The 19,047-nt window shown below is 32.5% G+C and overlaps 4 protein-coding genes across 5 annotated transcripts; 2 read left to right on the forward strand and 2 right to left on the reverse strand.

Moving 5' to 3' along the window:
- Nucleotides 1-91: 91 nt before the first annotated feature.
- Nucleotides 92-1,070, reverse strand: LOC124840689 (uncharacterized). Its single transcript, XM_088115945.1, has one exon. It carries the CDS (start codon nucleotides 823-825, stop codon nucleotides 211-213), a length of 615 nt encoding a protein of 204 aa, XP_087972071.1. The 5' UTR covers nucleotides 826-1,070; the 3' UTR covers nucleotides 92-210.
- Nucleotides 1,071-3,214: 2,144 nt separating this feature from the next.
- LOC148198196 (uncharacterized) lies at nucleotides 3,215-4,541 on the forward strand. Its single transcript, XM_088091990.1, has one exon. It carries the CDS (start codon nucleotides 3,295-3,297, stop codon nucleotides 4,228-4,230), a length of 936 nt encoding a protein of 311 aa, XP_087948116.1. The 5' UTR covers nucleotides 3,215-3,294; the 3' UTR covers nucleotides 4,231-4,541.
- A 1,808-nt stretch (nucleotides 4,542-6,349) lies between these two features.
- Nucleotides 6,350-11,630, forward strand: LOC124841755 (putative glucan 1,3-beta-glucosidase A). Of its 2 annotated transcripts, XM_088115155.1 has the most exons (11): nucleotides 6,350-6,767; nucleotides 6,968-7,179; nucleotides 7,295-7,410; nucleotides 7,521-7,640; nucleotides 8,448-8,633; nucleotides 8,931-9,089; nucleotides 9,398-9,567; nucleotides 9,649-9,804; nucleotides 10,002-10,354; nucleotides 10,552-10,731; nucleotides 10,818-11,630. In XM_088115155.1, the coding sequence occupies exons 2-11, from the start codon at nucleotides 7,080-7,082 to the stop codon at nucleotides 10,901-10,903; spliced, it is 1,626 nt and encodes a 541-aa protein (XP_087971281.1). In that variant the 5' UTR covers nucleotides 6,350-6,767; nucleotides 6,968-7,079; the 3' UTR covers nucleotides 10,904-11,630. The 2 variants fall into 2 exon arrangements, with proteins under 2 accessions (XP_087971281.1, XP_047174040.1); XM_047318084.2 differs by having other exon boundaries at nucleotides 6,350-7,179; nucleotides 10,818-11,629.
- A 777-nt stretch (nucleotides 11,631-12,407) lies between these two features.
- Nucleotides 12,408-16,223, reverse strand: LOC124841756 (MIZU-KUSSEI-like protein (Protein of unknown function, DUF617)). Its single transcript, XM_088115401.1, has one exon. The coding sequence runs from the start codon at nucleotides 13,423-13,425 to the stop codon at nucleotides 12,724-12,726; it is 702 nt and encodes a 233-aa protein (XP_087971527.1). The 5' UTR covers nucleotides 13,426-16,223; the 3' UTR covers nucleotides 12,408-12,723.
- Between the last annotated feature and the right edge of the window lie 2,824 nt (nucleotides 16,224-19,047).

A 19,047-nucleotide genomic window follows, 5' to 3' on the forward strand; every position in this document is an offset into this window, starting at 1 on the left:
CTGCAATGCACGCGTAACATTTGTTTTTTCAAAACAGTTCAATGAGGCTGCAATTGTATTGAATCTATTAAATGAGCGGAAAGAGAATTGATTACATCTCGAATAGCACGATATGATATAATTGATTGGTTACAAAGTTTTGTTTGTGTGAAGTAATTATAAAGCAAAAATTGTATATGCAAATCCCATTAGCAGCAGCAGAGGGTCTATTTACTGATAGTATCTCCAAGAAATGGCGGTGGTGACTCCAATTCCAAAGGAAAGAACCAAAGCCAGAAGCCATGCAACACTGCCAGTTTCTTCACCGTGTCGATTTCCCTTGGATGAGCCTTCATCTCCCTCTGGCTGTTGACGCAGCCAAAGGGATTGTTGCAGGTGCAGAAGTTGAAGATCAAGCAATCTCACCTGTTGGCGATATGCAAACAAGTGCATGGACTCCCCCAACAGAACAATTTCAAGACACTCCCTCTCTTTTTTCAGAACTACAGCCTTCTTTTCTGCCTCCCTGGCCCTTGTCTGAGATGCTTGCAGCGCCTTCAGAAGCTCCATTTTATTATTCCTTTCATCATCGTCATTTTCCATCCTGTAAGCACCACACTCTTTCCTATCTTCCTCTTCTCCTTTGCCTGCAATGTCATACACCCTATTCATGGACAATATCACACTCTTATCTGGAATACCCATGAAAAACTTGGAAGGTGGAGGAAGATCACAGTTCTGCATGAGGTCAAACCCCGAAGGCGAAGGCTTGAGAGAAACTGTGAAACCCATAATTTCCTTTTTTCTTCTTTGAGTTTGGCTATCCTTCTTCTGTTGTCCCCCCATGAAAAATCCAATCTTTTTGTGATTATGAAGGTGGAGAATATCAAGTATGCAGTTTGAGGCGTGGAAGGAAAAGGTAGTTTGGTATGTGAAGTTGGTGGTGGTGTAGGAGCATTGAATTCAAGCTTGATAAAAAAAGACAGTAATTTGGAGATTAAGAATTTGATTGCTCTCTAAGTTTGCTTCTGATTTGAGGTTCGAAAAATTCCTTGCTTGCGTGTTTCATCCAAATTAAATTAAATTACAACTTGCCACACTCACAAGAAAAAATTTATTCTCATCACACTTTCTTCTTTCTATCATTCAACCCTCCCTTCTTTTAATACACAATACCGACCACACTTTGTGGCCAGATGGGCTAATAAATTATTATAGATTTAAAATATAAAACAAAATACGACATTTGCCTTTTGTTAGACACGGAAATTGTCTTGATTCTCCGATTGCTGGTGTATAATTTTTCTGACCCAAATCTTGAAGAAATGATTGAGAACAGGTCTATTAGCAAGACTTCCTCTAATCCAAACCTAAGAAATGTTCAGCTTTTCTTCTCTGACTAAACCAATTATTTAAAATTTATTTTCAAATGGTGATTTAATATTAAGAATTTAAGATAAATTTTGGAAAAATTCCAAGAAAATCCCAGAGAGAAGGAGAAGAGACAATAAAAAAAAATGCAGTCCAGAGATTTAACTATGCATACCTCGTACTACGTAGAAGCTGCTCCATACAACAATACATACTAATTTAGAAGGCTGAACTTGTATTGCTATTTCGGTTTTTCTTTCATTTGGGCACTTTAATCATCATCATTAGTAAAAGTTGTTTTTTACATGAACTTTTAATAAATATTATTTATTAAGTGGGATACTAATTTATATTAAACGAACACTACTAAGTAACCAAAAAATAAAAAAAAAGAGAGGAAATATTTTGTACAAATTAAAATCTTAAATTGTTTTAGATTTTATTTCATATTTTACACATTTTTGTTTCAAATTCAAGAAAAAAAATTATAATTTGTTTACATTTTTATTTCAGCTTTAAATAACAGTTGATATGATGAACTATTTTTTAACTTTACAATTGTCCTTCATTTTAATTGGAAAAATCTTATTAACATTTTTTAATTTACATTAGAGATAACAAATGACAATTAATATAATCAAAGAATTCCACTACATACTAAATTGTGTTCAATTTTTTTATATTAATATTCTTATACAGTAGTATCAGTTGTTTTAATTTGATGATGTTTATAATGCATTTATATTATACTTTTGGGTAAGTAAATTAATGATTGTTTATATGTTCTGGCACTCAATTTATTTGGATAAACAAACTTATTAACACTTGAACCAAAGCAACCCACAAAAACAGTTTGTGGGCCAATTTCTTTACAATTTCGGGTTTATTTTTTGTTCCTGCACCCCTTTTTTCTTACTGCACCACATAGGTATCAGGAAATGACAGTTTTACCCTGCCTCTTCTCTGTCACCGGCCTGCAGTAGAGGGTGAAACTAAACATGCTCGTGTTGAGAACCCAAGTGTGAGTGTAAGTTTCACATTGGATAGAAATGAGAAAGTAGAGCACTATATAAAGATGAAAGACCCATTAACACATTGTCTTAAGGTTTTTGGTAAATAGTTGTGTCAATCCCTTATATGATTGGACTCAAGTCTTATTGGTATTTGTATTTCTGTGGTGAATTTCTTCTTCCATAAACTCAACATCGGAGCAGCATAATCACAAAATAGTATTATTGTAAAAAAAAACACTAATTTAATGTGTCTTAGATTTGAAAAAAAAAACACCATAGAATCCATTGTATACGGACATTACTTTCATTGTATTCAACGTATATTATACAGATCCTTTGAATTATTAGTAACTTTGAGTGTTAAAAATTCTTATACAAGTATTTTCTTTTTCTTTTTTCTGAACTCAGCTTTTTTACTATAAAAAAAATAGTAGTTGTACTTGTGAGAGTCTCATAATCTACCTTTGGGACATTTGAGCCAAATCCGATAAGAATAGTTTCTAACGTGTTACTAATTTCTTTATGCCAACATGAGTAAGAAATTCGCTATCGATTCCCTTCTGTCACCAGAACAGAGTCAGAATAGTCAAGTTTCTAACGTAATTTGAATGCTCAGAGCTTTTCCCATGAGAAAATCCCGATCAGTACTCATAAACACCGCATGAAGTTTGAACATAGAGATATAATCACACGGACAACAAATTACCTTTCTATAACGTCCAACCACATAAGGTAACACGGAAACGACCCGACAAAAGTCCATTGACTTGGATCCAAGCAAATCAAAACTAGTCACAGAGAAAATTAAGGAGTGTGAAAATTGTCCCATCAAACTCATCAAAGCTTGGCCACATTTGACATGTTTATACATAAACTCTGAGGAGGACTTCAATTTTTCCATGCTTGTGTCTTTTTTGTTCAAAATTTGTTCATGACGAGTTTCCATTCTAGAAAACTATGTTTTCCCTTTCATGGCTCAATCGATGTTGCTACCATGAATAGGAGAATCAGAAGCAGTTACAGTCCAATACCTTCTCCTCTTCCCTCAGTAGTTCCACGTTCGTTTCCGTGGTTTCAACCACCCCTCCTTGATGGAGAACACGACCACCTAAACCTTGCATCCATCATTATAATCGGCCTAGGTAGCATAGCTTGTGTAATTATGTTTTTCCTCACCCTGTCCAAAATCCTAAAGATCTATTATTTAAATAGATACAACGTTAGCAGAAGAAACCCTCCAATATTATTTGACGTTCGAGGAGATTCTCCCTTTTCCGATGACGAGGAACAGGAACATGTTATCAGGCAGCACTCCATACGGTTCAGCCCCACAGAGGGTCTCCAGCAATCAACCATAGACTCCATCACAGTATACAGATACAGAAATAACGAAGTTTTGGTTAAAGAAACCGAGTGTCTTGTTTGCCTCGGTGAGTTTCAACAAGAAGAGAGTCTGAGACTGTTGCCAAAGTGTAGCCATGCTTTCCACGTCCCTTGCATTGATACTTGGTTGAGGACACATAAAACCTGTCCCTTGTGCCGCACCCCTATTGTTCATGATGCTGTCAGTGTTGATGGTGAAACTGAGTCTGATTCAAGCGTTTCTGATATGATCCAGGACATGGAAGAATGCAATGGTAGTGGTGTTATGAGGGTTGGTGATGAAGATTCTAGTGGTGATGGAATTGAAATTTTGTCTGAATTTGGTAGTGGTGATTCTTCGCTTCCAATCAGTCGTGCTTCTGATGCTGCTACACAAGAATTTGATGATGAAAATGAACCCAAAATGAAGAGGTCTTTCTCGGTGGATTCATATGTTTTGTTTCTCCAATACACAAAGCTTAGACAGACCAAAATTGGTGATTGAAAAGAAAGTTCAACTGAATACAAAGTGGCTTCAATCGAACATGAATTCCCACAACACAAAATTCAATGTTTCTGGCGTAGCAGGAGTTCTGCTAGATTCACCTGTCGAAGTCAAGTCAAAAAGTAGAAAGGTGTTCTGTGATACTTTATTGAAGCTTTTAGATTTCAAGGTAAAGTTCAATTCTATAGTAGTTTTCCCAGATTTCATTTACAAAATGCATGTTGCAATTATTACAGACATTTATATATCAGTAGCAATTGTTTTACACTATTTTCCTCACAATTTTTTACTGTTATATGATTTATGAGGTAGTAAAAGAAAAAGGAAAGATGTGACATAATTTGTGTACAAATTAAGAACAATATGCAGTGTAATTTAAGTTGACCATAAAGTCAAATTATATAATTTTTTGTACAAATTAAGAAGAATGCAGTGTAATTTAAGTTGACAATAAAGTCAAACTATATAATTTCTCCCTGTTACCCCTGACCCTAACTATACGTTCGTGTTAGTCTATTTTCTCTAATCTTTTGTTTTTTCTATATAACAAAAACTCTTTTTTGACTTTTTCTCTTCGTTATATTATATCTTCAGGATGTTAATATTAGGGAAAGTAGTATTTAACTCCTTAAACTTTCCTTCTTTTAAATATAGAGATTTTAAACTTTATTTTATTTCTAATTATTCTCAAATTTTTTTGTCTTATCAATAATCAGGTTTTTTTTAACTTTAATTTTGTTCCAATTCATTTTCAAACTTTATTCCTTTTGTAATAGGAACGTAGAGGTTTAATTTTATTATTAAGATTTATTTATTTTTCATAAATATTCTTTTCTACCAGCTTTCAATTAAATACTTTTCATTAAAGATCAATAATTTAATACAATTTTCTTTTTTTGTTTAGTTTTTTTTAACCTATTAACATGTGATAAAATAATATTCTAGAAATAAAATAAAAAACTGTAAAAACTAATTAAAGACGCGATTTATTTATACTTTTCCTCAAAATGTTTAATTGTTTTGACATTATTTCTTGAAAATACTTTTACATGCAATGAGTTCAATAAAAAGAAACATGATTCTAAAGTGAACTTATATAGAAATATCATTATTATTAGTGGTATTAAATTTTAAGAAATAATTAGAATAAAATTGAAGTTTTTGGTAAGTGTTTGTAGGTAAGATAAAGCTTGTGAAAATTTAAATACAAATTAAAGTTTTAAATACCTACTGATTAAAAGTAAAATTTATGAAACTAAATCTGAATAAGTAAAAATTTGACTAACTAAATTATTTATTTTATAATTTTATCCTAAAATAAAAAAAAATTAAAATAAAGGTATATTTATTATTGATTTAAATTAAAATTTCTGGTTAACGTCACACTCTAAATCGAAGGTCAATGCGTCTCAAATTCGTAAAATTACACCAAATAAAATAGGAGAAGAATAAAACTCCTTCCAATAACTAGCCTCGGTTTTCCAATAATTATTTGTTTCACCTCATTTTCTGTAATGTAACTATTATTTTTTAACATTTATTGTTATACTGCTTTAAAAATGTAAATAATTATTTTAATTTTTTTTTTGCGAAGTTTCGAATTTATATTCTTCCCTACAACTTCTATACAGGCAATTGAAACAGATCAAATCTCTATTAAACAGCCTAGAAATTTAATTTTTAAATTTTTAAATTTTTAATTAATGTTTAATTTACAATCCGGCTTAATGGAGAAAAGAAAAGAAATAAAAAATGGATAGAAATGTATTTAAAAGATATATATACTTAGAGTATTTAATAGAAATGTATTTTTTAATTTTACTTACTTTATTTCTTTTATATCTACTGAACACTCAAACAGAAAAACAAATTATGGAAAAATAAAATAGATGGGGCAGTAAATTAATAATGACAGTAAACTATAAATAATAGACACATAACAAATAATAAATTGAACAGAAAATGATATAATAAAAAGAAACACACATTGGTTGTCCTCTAACTTTACCCCAAATACAAAACTTTGATTTGATGAGAATCTAATTTCTGACAACACAACCCAAAAAGAATAATTTTTTATGTGTTTCGCTATAATACTAAACAATAACTGTATTGAAATCTGTGTGCAAAGTTGAAGCCGTTATCATTGCCCTCAAAGGAGCAAGAGATTCCTTGTACCATTTTATCTTCATTTCGCGCATTAGCGTAACTATTCCAAGAGGGAAAGAAATTAGTTGCAGCTAGCTAACAGTTCCATCACTCTGCCATGGAAAAATGAAGAATTGTAGATTATAAAGCAAAGCAAAGGAACAAACATGTCCTTTTCTTCGCTTGTACCTTTTACTTTGCCTTTCCAATTCAGTCCCCTCTTTTTCTTCTGCAAGTCCAATTCATGATTATCAAAACCAGATCCTAATTAATCACTTAATTATTTAATTACAATTGATATTGGAGAACCCCACAAGTAAAGTTTCCTTTTTTAGTTTACATACTGTGTGAAGAGAACGCTTCTCCCCTTGCATTTCTCACTCTTCAAGGTTGTTCTTTTCTTTCATCGTTAATTCATTGGCTGTGTTTTCATATAACTGGGACATTCTTTTTCATTTTTTATTTTTTATTTCAATTTTCTTCTGTTAACTGAGTTGAGAGAAGCAATCCCAAAACCCAATCACCTTCTTATGTTTGTTCCCAAAGTTGAATTTGGTATTAACTGAGTGATAAGGAAGGGATTTCACAGATTCATTCACCCACCAAGTAGGACTTTAAGGTGCGTTAGCTTAGAGTTTTCTCTTGTACATAATTGGAGCTGAGCTTTTTCCCTCGATGGATTCTGCATTTTTGCTTTCTGGATGCCTTTGAAGCCCACATTCTTGATGGGACTTGTTTTCACCAAATGGGCATGCGCATTCTTACTCGGCTGTTGTCTCATCACTTCTGGGGTATATTCAGGTAAGTTTGCTCGGTTAGCTTCAAAGTTTCATGCCTTATCCGTAATCTATTCTTCGAAGACGTGTTTAGTGCATTGTCTCACTTGGCTCGTGTTGTGTTGAATGGTCTTGCCTAGTGGAGGGTTTACATGGGAGTTCTCAAGTGAGAGGAGTGAACTTAGGAGGGTGGCTTGTCATCGAAGGTTGGATCAAGCCTTCACTATTTGATGGCATTGCCAATGGAGACATGCTTGTGAGCTGCTTCGCGTTTTGTTTATCCTTTCTTCTATGAAAAACACGATCCTTTGGCGAGTATTACTGACTTATCTTATGTTTGGCGTGCTTATATTGAAAATTGTGTAGGATGGGACAGAGGTGCAATTTAAGTCGGTGACATCGCAGAAGTATGTATCTGCCGAGAATGGGGGAGGAATGAATGTGACAGTTGACAGGGATGTTCCATCTTCATGGGAAACCTTCAGGGTAAGATGGCATTTTGCGTTCTTGCTTTGATATTCTATATCCGGAATTACCTGTTAAAATGCATCTATATAAGCATAGTAGTAACAATATGTTACATGTTTAATCCACGTCCATTGGATGAATTTGTCCATTTCCTTGCTTATATGTATGCATTAAGTTGATTTATCCGTTTGAAAGCCTTCTCATTTAGTACTACACCTTTTTTTTTTTTTCAAAAAAATGTGACATCAAACTTGAAGTATTTTATGTCATTCTACTGACTTAAGCTGAGCTTCCACTGACATGGCGTACTTCAGAGAACCATAAAATACTAACAAAAATGGAACTGTGTTTGCTGAATAAGTTATGCTTTTGTTGACCTGAAGACAAATCCATAAAGATAAAATACTCAGGTGAAAGACTGTAATTAGAGCTTAGTTTTTCATATGATCTGTAGAGCTTAGTTCTCAGGCTTGGTGGTGATAACTACTTTGGAACAAATTCAATTTGCAAACTTTATTCTAGCTTGACTGTAGAATTGCTTTCAGGTTCTTGAATCTTCTTGATCAGTTCTAATACAGCTACAGTTGTATGCTAGTGGCTGTAATTCTTAGTAGGCATCTCTTTTCTTCTAACTTCTCAGTTTCACGTGCTATTTTATCTTGGAGGGTGAGAGTTACTTTCTTTTTCATCTGGAATTGAATAAATGTGAAAGGCACCAATATTTTAGCAGGACTTGAAACGTATCGATGGAACTATAAGAATTGATCTTGCTGAAGTGATGTGTGGAATTTGACGTTTTATTATTTCTTCTTATTTGTGTTGCAGTTATGGAGAACATCTGAATCAGAATTTCAATTTCGTACCTCAGAGGGTCAATTTCTTACGTGTGATGGTGGAGGCCACTCTGTCTCTGCAACAGCAAAATCTCCTTCAACATATGAGACATATGAAATTGAGCGGAGTGGTAAAAATAGGATTCACCTCAAGATAAAGGGTGGAGCATATCTTCAGGTATTCATTTTCGATTTCTATATTTTCACGGATTTTAATTCAAGAACCATGTTAAGATCTAATTGGAAGCTATTAGACTTGAGTCACACAGGAAGTATGAGATAGGCCGTGGACTCTCCAACTATAGCAAATAACTTTTGTGGTGTGATTTTTCCGAGATTCTTATGACACCAATACCATATTTAAGGATCTTTCAAAATGGCACATAATATTAGTTTACATTGAAAGATCATATTGAACTAAACTTTTAACAGATTCATTTACATGATTGAATATTCTGCAATACTATATATACAGGCTACAACCGATGGTCAGCTTTCAGCGAACTACCCAGGAACACCGGGATGGGATGATAATGCTGCCACGTTTGAAATGACAATTGTGTCAAATAGCTTGCATGGAGATTACCAGCTAGCAAATGGATATGGGCATAATCGGGCAAAAGATGTTCTTAGGGTAAAATCGCACGTTACAAATATTTTCTGTATCGTTATCTATGGCAGGATTACGCTTTTGTTAAGCATGGTTTGTTTTATTTTCTGGAATATTTTTTATGATTATCCTATTGCAAATATCACACATTATAGTGTTCACCGTGATTTATTTTCTTTGGGGCGTTGGGGGATCATTCTTTTGTCATTCAATTCAACTTATATAAATTTCGTTTATGCAAATGCTATTCTGTCAGAGAAAGCGATGATACTTAAAAAGTAAAATATCATGTTGTGTTCCCTATTTGATTGTTCAGCTTTCTGTAACTGCAGAGACATAGAAATAGCTTTATCACGATAGAGGATTTCAAATTTCTATATAAACATGGAATAAATACTGTGAGGATACCAGTTGGGTGGTGGATTGCTTTTGATCCTGATCCTCCGGGTCCATATATCGGAGGAACTCTTGAAGCTCTAGATAATGCATTTTTATGGGCACAGTAGGTTTTGATTTTGCTGCATTATCTTCAAGGTTTTAGCACAATTGGAACTTTGCTAATTATCAGTTTATCACGTTGCAGAGAATATGATATCAAATGCATAATTGACCTTCATGCTGCTCCTGGTTCTCAAAATGGAATGGAGCATAGTTCAAGCAGAGATGGATTTACGGGCTGGCCAACTTCCTCAGATTACATTTCTGAGTCATTACATGTTATTGAATTTTTAGTTTCAAGGTATTTTTAAATGTGCAAACATATTCTTTCTGATCAGAAACATTACTGTTAATAAAATCATCATAAAGAAAAATACCATTGATGTTCTCCCCTACAATTTCCTCATAGTAGGAAGAGGAAATGCTATTTATTGGGTTTATGGTTTAGCAAATGCTTTGTGAATTAGTCTTTACCATAACAAACATTCTCATTTGCAGATATGCAAAACACCCTGCATTGCTAGGAATTGAGCTATTGAATGAACCATCAGCTGGCACAGTTTCATTAGATGTTTTGATTCCGTATTACAAGCAGGGCTACCAAATTGTTCGCAAATACTCTTCATCAGCTTACGTGATAATCTGCCAGAGAATTGGAGTTGCAGATCCTCTGGAACTATATCAAGCCAACATAGGATCTGACAACATAGTTTTGGATTTACATTTCTACAATCTCTTTGATCCATTCTTTGTTAACATGAGTGCTGTGGATAATATTCAATACATATACAAAAGCCGAGAAGGTCAACTGCATGCCTTAAACAATTCAGATGGCCCACTTATTTTAGTTGGTAAGACAGACATCAAAACTCACTGTTTGTTTTTACTCTGCATCATTATTTGGATGTTTCACAGTTACAAACCTCAAACTTTTTGAATTTTTGTGTGTAAATAAACATTGTCTGAACTTGAATAAACCTTTGTCCCTTGCAAAGCCTTGTTTCTCTCCTTTCTAGGTGGCCATAACTTAAAGTGGACTAATTTTCAGGAGAGTGGGTTAATGAGTGGAATGTGACAAAGGGATCCCAAAAAGACTATCAGGACTTTGGAAGGGCACAGTTAGATGTCTATAATGCAGCTTCCTTTGGATGGTGTTATTGGACAGTAAAAAATGACAGAGAGCACTGGGATTTTGAATGGAACATTAGGAACAACTATCTTCAATTAGGTACGTGGATGCAAACCGACACTCCTTTATTGTGTATACATTTTAGACATTTGGAATCTCCTGATGCAACCATTGTATTTTTGCAGGTAACTCATCCAGAAAACGGAGCTTGAACATTCTAGGACTGTTAGGATTGGTATTCGCCTGGTTTTGTCTACTTCAATTTTTGTGACATCTTTTTTCCCAGGACTTGGTGCATATTGTGTGCAACTATTTCTTGGTTTTTCATTTGCTTTGCCATCATGTTCAATATTGTTGAATATTGCAGAATGCAATAGTGTGAAATATGCAGAATTTCTGCCTGATTCTTATTCCATAATTTTCACAGCCGCATTTCATGCAAATAAAGCTGAGAAGTCTGTCCTCTTTCTCTACTGGGATGCTAGTTAGTGAACTCAAAAGTACTTTTATTCCTTCAGTAACAATATTTTTCTTTGTTTTGTCATTCAATTCAGCAATTTGCATTATAATTTAAAAAAAAAACATACTACCCCAAAAGGTCATGGTTGCATTGTCAGGTTGGGCCCATCTGTCAACACTGGTTGGCCCTAAATTGAACTGGGCTGAAAAAGATGGGCCCAGGTGTTGGGTCTGGGACAGTACTATTGCAGTGCACCATCATAAAAAGCCACTGTTCCACTTGCCTTGTTAATATCTAGTATCTCGTGTGATCTATTCCTTGAGGAATCTAAAACAACTCATACAAGCAATTAGATACCCATTTTGAAGAGAATGTCCAACGTGCCTTCTTTAAAAAAAAAAAAAAATCTTCCTATAATCCTTGGCTTCAAAACACTCATCTTTCAAATATTAGTGAGGATGGAGAATTATATAACTAATCACTGTGATCTTCAAAATTTAATTCTCAACTCAGTATGTTTCAGAATCTGATTTAAATATGAATTCTAAAGCTGTATGCATACGATTTGTTAATAGTAATTAATAAGGAGAATATTATGAGCTGTCAACTAATTGTGTACAGACATGATCATAATGCTGTTGTATCCTCAAAAATATTATAGTTATCAGAGGATATTGCGTTGAGCTTTTGCTTTTTCTAAGAAAATAGCAGAGTAAAACTTCGAAGTTAGAGTTACTTACTTTCATGCAGACATGGCCATAAAAAAGTTGAAACTACTCAGTAAAAGAATAGGGAGTGAAAAGGTTGTCTTTGAACTTTCATTATATTGTGATAATAAAAACCCGAAGGCAGTAATAACTTTAAAGTAACATGAAATAATAAGGAGTGAAAAGGCCGGCTTAGGCTCAAAGGCATATTGATCAATCATATCTAAAATCATGAGATGGTTGTAAGAACATTGTCCTATATAATGTGATAAAAAAAGTATTATAGAAATTTTCAGAATGATATTACACTTCTTATAATACTGTTTAGCTAACAGACCTGGTACTTTTCTATCTTCTTGTCACTTAATATTAATTATCACAACTAAAAAAACTGAAGTAGGGAAATTTGGTGATAGGTTTCTTACACTTTTATTTGATTTTTTTATAGAATTGTTGCATATGTTAAAATGTTAATTTTTGTAATAAATATTTTAAAATTATCATCAAAGTAATTTTCAAGAATTGGCAGTGGAAATTAAAAGTAAACTCTGATATGATTATGTCCAGAAAGATAAAATGCAGGAAGTAATATTCAGATCAAACACTGCTAAACAGAAAATAAAAGAAATTTATGAAGTAGAAAGACAGTTCTTGACTTCTACTACAATGAAAGGGAGTGGAAAAAAAAGCCAATAGACTGATAGGCTTGAAGCTACCTCTCCCAAATTGTTAAATTCTGTCCAAACCTAACACAGCCAACAAAAAAGAAGAGCACTTTGAAAACTATACATACAGAACATAGGACAAAACCATGCAATGCATACCTAGGCACGGCTCAAAAAAGGGTAAGCTTTTGAAAGTTGAAATTAACGACTCTGAAAATATATATATACACAGCAATAATAATAAACAAGTTAATTAAGGTCACTTGGACCTGAAAAAGAAAATACTAAGCTCTTGACCAATGCTTCCTTCAGGGTCAATCAAATGAAAAGATTCAGAATTGGAGGAACCACGAACCCTTTGAAAGTTGGCTCTAAGGTACATAAGCTCGTCCTCTTGATGCTGCGGTTCCTTGCAACTGTTTATAACACCAGTCCCTACAGCAACAGAACTCATCAAACTCAGTGCTTCAAAGTCACCATTTGAAGGCCTACGCTTAACAGCATACCCCACTTTCCTCCCATTGCAGTACATGCTCCAAAGAGGTGAGGAAAAAAGATTACTGTTGTTGGTGTTGTTACATGAACTCTCCAGCACAATTCTGAGATTGCCCCCTCTCATTTCCTTTGCCAAAACGCTTGTTGGAACTGCCAACTCTAGCAGCAGAATTGGGTTGCTTGACTTGGAATTAGCCTGGATGCAAAAACTGACCTTTCCTTTGCGATATCCAAAGATAGTGCCAGTGATTGTGGCACAAGTCATGAGTTGTTGATGTTGTTGTCGTGGATACTTTTGTTGGAAACACTTTGGTGATTGGTCTTGTTCTTCGAGGAAGAAGGTGCAGTTGCAAGTGGGAATTAGAAGCTCCATGATGGAACGTAGTAGCCTCCATGATCTTACTTGTTTCTGACAATCCACTGTGGTGACGGTGCTGGCACCAACCGTGGTGGCGATGTAGGCCATATTATATATATGTGTGTGTTTGTGCTGTCTTAAACTGGTTTGGCTGCACTTTGCACCTCTTGTGTTGTGTGTGGTTCAGGACTTGCTTAAATAACAAAAGTGCATGTGTGTAGATAGATGATAATTCATAATTCTAGTCACTTTTCTCTTTTTCCTTTGCATGTTCTACAGTTGACCTCATGCTCCTCATCAAAACTGGTTCTACAGGAATCTAGTGTTTGATTGGTTTGAAGCACTGCTTGCTTATATATTTTGTCACCAACTGAAATGTTTTATCTAAGAAAAAGCTGTATCGGTATATGTATATGTGTGTGTGTGTGTGTGAAATACTTTTGTATACATGTAATGGAGACAGATTGGGAGAAAAAAAAGTGAGATAAGATAATAAATGCTATGAGATGGAGAGAGAAAACATTATTATACAAATGATATAATTGATCTTAATATCCTTCCAAGTGGATTATGATGCATCCAATGCAATAATGTCTCTCTTTTTGTCCTGCTTAATTATGTGGACTTTTTAAAATTTTCCTTTCACTTTTGCCATATTATATGATATATTTCTTGGGTTTATTTTTCTTTGTCCACGCAAATACTTGAGCACGATGTGTCAACCGGAGCTGAAAATCTTATATATACGAGAATAATTGTGCTGTCCCAGCTTTCATTTATGGCTTATTAATTGAATAACTTTTCTGTATGATTGAGGAGAGGAAATTTGGGGATGGAGATTTCCGTACCACCATAACAACAATATTCCATATCCAATCATTCGTGTGTTAGATTTGAAAAATTATGAGCCTGTACTCTCTATCTCTTTTGATGGGTGACGAATAATCTACACACTTAAACATGATCTTAAAAACTGATTACAGTGCACATGATTGAAAATGATTTATTCATAATTTTAAAAAAATTAAATATCATGTACAGATTTTGAGCATAAAAGTATAAACATACAACTATATAGAACTATTTATCTTCCTGCACAACAAATACATATAGCAGTATCTGTATATGTCCTTGTTTATTTACTGATATGGTTCATGTCATGTCAGGTGTCACTGTTAATTTTAGTCCATTTAAAATGTTTTTTCAATTGCTAAAGAAGACAGTGGAGGGTGGAAATGGATACACGTGATTGTAAAGTTGCTTGGCAAAAAAAGTTTCAATTTTTAAAATATTTTCTAGTTGATATATATCTTTTTGAAATGTTCAGATATATGATCCTAATAATTCAGTCTTCATTTTGATTACCACCCAGTAGAAAGGTCAACACTGAGAACAACCAAGAGAAAGTAAATGGCTTCTTGAATAATGTTACAGTCAAAATGGGAAAAAACACACTTCAGGAATCATCAAGAGGTCTCATTAGGAATCATTGGTCAACACACTCGTTCCTTATCAACATATATGAAGTTTTACAACGTGAATGACTCTATGCATGCAACATGAATATGAATTACGACAACAAATTTCCTTTCTGAAAAACTGATTCACCTACTCATATCAGACAATATCAGTCAATAATACATTAACTATCCATAAAACTCCAATAGCTAATACATTAACTAACCATAAAACTCAACTCTAATACTTGAGACATTAGCTATGCATAAAACTCCAACGACTAATAGAATCCAACACTGAACACTGAACTCATTCCAGTAGAATCACACATTCAACAACATAAATACACTCATTCTAGTAGAATCACACATTCAACAACATAAATGTGTATGTAGATGGTGTTGTAAGATTTTTGTGTGGGAAAAGTAGAGTAGATTAGTACCGGAAGTAGCTTTTTGTGGTGTGAATTATGAAGAAGGTCCTACATCTCCAAAGAAATAGTGGTTTGTGTGGGATAGTTGAGCCACCACAAGACGGCACTACATCTAATGTCTCTGTCCTGTTTTCACAAAACCATGTGGGAGGATGTTTGGGGCCAAGCGTGGTGCGTCCAACCCTAAATCAATTTCATTGCCGTTTGCTTTTTAGCCACTCTTGTTCTCACTTTACCCTCCCATGCGTCCCCTTCCTAAAACAACACAATCACAAAAAATTCCTCCTTTTCCTTCTTTTCTCCTTCTTTTTGAACCAAAGGGACCCATTCTTTTCACACAATGTTCCCCATTCAAAATCCTCATCCAGCCCCATCGTTGCAAAATCCGTTTTCAAAAAAAATCTAACACATGCTAAGCCTATCTTCTGCTTCTGCTTCTGCACAAACATATAAAATATAACAGTCTGTGTACTCGTACCAGACAGATTCACAGCCGTTAAAGATATTCTTAAGTTGCACTAAACATTGTATTGTTGGTTTGTTTGTTTTCATGTAAGTAGACATTTTGAAAGATTTGGGAGATTTAACCGAATCAAAGTGATGTGTGTGAGAGGCAATTGCGATTATAAGAAAATAGAGTGGACCTTGGATGTCGTTTGCTTTTGGTTGTGTAATAGACACCAAAGTTTGGCAGTTAATGGAAAGCTTTGATGGTGTATTTGGCACGTGTAGGAGACAAAAGAAGGTGTTGATGATTGTAGGTGGGAAAGTGAGGGGAGAAAAAATGTCATACATTTGACGACAAAAGTGTTTTTGATGATGTTAGGTGGCAGTGTGGGTTGTGTTAAGACAATTACAGTAACGCAGAGAGTATGAATCATAAGCGACATGAGACAGTACAGCCTTGAAGATTAGACAAAAGTGAGACTCTTCTTTCTCGTTGCGAGCTGTACTCAACATCTTTCATTCCAACGAATCTTCCCAAATACCTTCCTAAACCTTTTTTTTTTATCTTTTTAAAATCCACTTTTGCATAGTAGTTTCAGATCTTGGGTTGGGCCGAGGCCCAATTCATGTATTGCGGCCCAATTGTTTGTGTATTTTATTAAAAAAAAAATTTCAAAATAAAAATAAAAACACCATTAATATTGAAAACATAAATCACATTAAATTAGACTGAATAAAATTTATATTATAAATTCAACTAAAGTAATTTCATTTGACATCTTTCTTATGAAGCTCAAAATAGAGAGTTATTCAGGTTTTCTTAATATGGTTGTTTATAGAAATTGTTTAAATGCTTTTTCTTAACAAAACAAAATATAGTTCCAAAATTATAATATACTACGAGACATTGATTGTATAAATAACGTTATCGCTGATCAAAATAAATAAATCAATAACGTTATCTTGGTATCCTTTTGTGAATGCTGTTTCTTTCATCATTTACTGTTTCTTTTACAATATATTATATTAAAAAAGAAAAAAAAAGTAGAAAAAGTGTTTATTAACATCACATAAATTTGGAAAATCATTTCAAAAATGAAAAAATAAACTAAAATGGAAAAGAGAAGAAGTGAAATAAGGAACAAAGTATTGTGATAAGGGAAATAAAAAGAGAAAGATGGAAAAAAGATTAAAATATTACATAAGTCTATGGATTATTGAAAAGCATTGCTTAAGTAATTGGGAGTAACATAGTAGAAGATATCATCCATGTCCCAAATGATTTATTTCAATAACAAGAATATAATTTTACATAAAAAGTGTGTGTGTGTGTGTGTTTTGAAATTAATATAATCATAAAAATGATAAATCGTGTAAAAAAAACTTCATGACAAACATTAATTGAGTCGATCAATTAGTGCAAAGTTAGTTACGCATAAATGATATATGATCTCATGTTCAAATTATAAATATATAATTGGGTTAAACTAACATTTTACACTGAAATTTAATTAAGTTTATGTATAATTATAAATATATAATCTCATGTTTTTATCCTCTCTTTATTTTAATAAATAGTCGTGCTCGTGCATGGCTTCTTCATTGATATTTATTAAAAAATGTTTCACGAAAACGTATATTGGTGTCATGTTCGAAAAGAGAGAGATGTATAAGAAACACTATAACACTAACAATCGTATTTTGAAAAATGTTTTTATTTATTTACAACTTTTAAAATGCAATCCAATACTGATTATCAAATTTATTATATTTCTGTATGTTTTATAAAAAATTAAATTAGACAAAAGGAGGAGATGATATTATATAATAAAAGAAGAAAGAGATGAAATAATAAAGGATATTAAATGAGGTGTTTAAACTGTTGGAATATTGTATAAATACGTGACGGATAACTTTATCTTATTCTTCAATTAATTTTATGACTCTTTTTCCATTGATTTTAAATTCCTTTCCTTCCGTACTTACGTTTCTATAAAAGCTAAAATCTACTTTTTTAAATATATCTTTTATCATTTACTAAAATTATAATTTTGACAAATATTTTTATTTAGTAAGTATTCTTATTTTTCTGAATATTTTGATACTTCAAGTAATAATACATTGAATATTAGAAACGACTTATTCCTGTTATTTATAATAATTTGATATCATTTTAGAGATTAAATAGTTTTTTTCTTTCTATATATTTTGAATGTACGGTGTTTGAAACTAACAATGGATTTGAAATCAAAACATTAATGCTTATTGGGAGATTAATAATAAAACTATTCAATCTCTTACACCCTTAAGTGGAATGGTCAATTATTTTCTTAGATTTTCATTAGGAGCTTATGTCCTTATCACCTCTGATAATTTTACATCGTTTAGAAATCCAAATATTTTTCTCATCCTCAAAAATATTTTTTAAGAACAAAATCGTGAGGGAGTTCCACACTTCAAAATGGACAATACATTAAATATATGGTTATTGATTATAAAAATGTCACTCGACATACTTTTGAAATAAAAACAAACATATTATAGAATTATTAGCATTATTTTTGCTACTCCTTTAAAAATTTTGAATTTAAGTATAAGATAATTAATCATTATCTAACATGAAGAAAAAAATTTATACAAAAACTAATTATTCTTACCTCAACTTGATTAAAATAGCATAATATAGTTAATCACATTATTTGAAATATTGTTTATTTTAAAATATACATTTTTATTTCATTTTTAAGAAAATATAATAGAAGAAAAATATATTTAAATTACTTTTTATTTTGACAAATAATCTATAACTTTTTAGTTCATGATCAATATCGAATAATGCATTTGAAATAAATCTATATTATTAATTGAATATATTTTTATTCTTAAATTATTTTAAAAAATTGCATTCATTTCTAAATTAAATAATATTTTGTTCCAATATTTTATAAAAGTAATGTAAACACTAAAAATTTGTAATTTTTTCGGAGGTTAATTTTAATGTTATTGACGGTTTTAACTTCTGAAAAATACGTTTTTTACGATTACAGAAACAACTAGAAAAAATAGCGTCGTTAAATAATTACTAGTGATTTTATGCTAAACTGTCCTTATCTTCAGGGGTTTATGGAAAACCGCTGGAACTAATCAGGATTTCCCAAAATCGTTTTTATCTTCATTTAAACCTTCGAAAATTATTCGAAATTTTTAAAACTGCAGGGAAATAATCCCTTATAAAATGTATTATTTTTGTAGTGAAAATATCATTTCCACATCTATAATGTTGAACTTTTTGTTTCTCACATGGTTTGTTTGTTGCAAATGGGTTACATTATTTCAAAAGATATAACACTAAATACCTCACAATTTAGTTAAGAGACAAAACATATATTTTT

This window comes from Vigna umbellata, chromosome 5 (genome assembly GCF_029865625.1).
Source record: "Vigna umbellata cultivar VRB3 chromosome 5, Vumbellata_1.0, whole genome shotgun sequence".
In the NCBI taxonomy this organism is placed as follows: domain Eukaryota; kingdom Viridiplantae; phylum Streptophyta; class Magnoliopsida; order Fabales; family Fabaceae; genus Vigna; species Vigna umbellata.

Bases quoted from the DNA above. Each gene is read 5' to 3' on its own strand.
- LOC124840689 (XM_088115945.1), bottom strand. From the start codon at position 825: ATGGGGGGACAACAGAAGAAGGATAGCCAAACTCAAAGAAGAAAAAAG.
- LOC148198196 (XM_088091990.1), top strand. From the start codon at position 3,295: ATGACGAGTTTCCATTCTAGAAAACTATGTTTTCCCTTTCATGGCTCA.
- LOC124841755 (XM_088115155.1), top strand. From the start codon at position 7,080: ATGCCTTTGAAGCCCACATTCTTGATGGGACTTGTTTTCACCAAATGG. The intron at 9,090-9,397 runs GTAAAATCGCAC...CTGTAACTGCAG, and splicing joins GGGCAAAAGATGTTCTTAGG to AGACATAGAAATAGCTTTAT. The intron at 9,805-10,001 runs GTATTTTTAAAT...TCTCATTTGCAG, and splicing joins ATTGAATTTTTAGTTTCAAG to ATATGCAAAACACCCTGCAT.
- LOC124841756 (XM_088115401.1), bottom strand. From the start codon at position 13,425: ATGGCCTACATCGCCACCACGGTTGGTGCCAGCACCGTCACCACAGTG.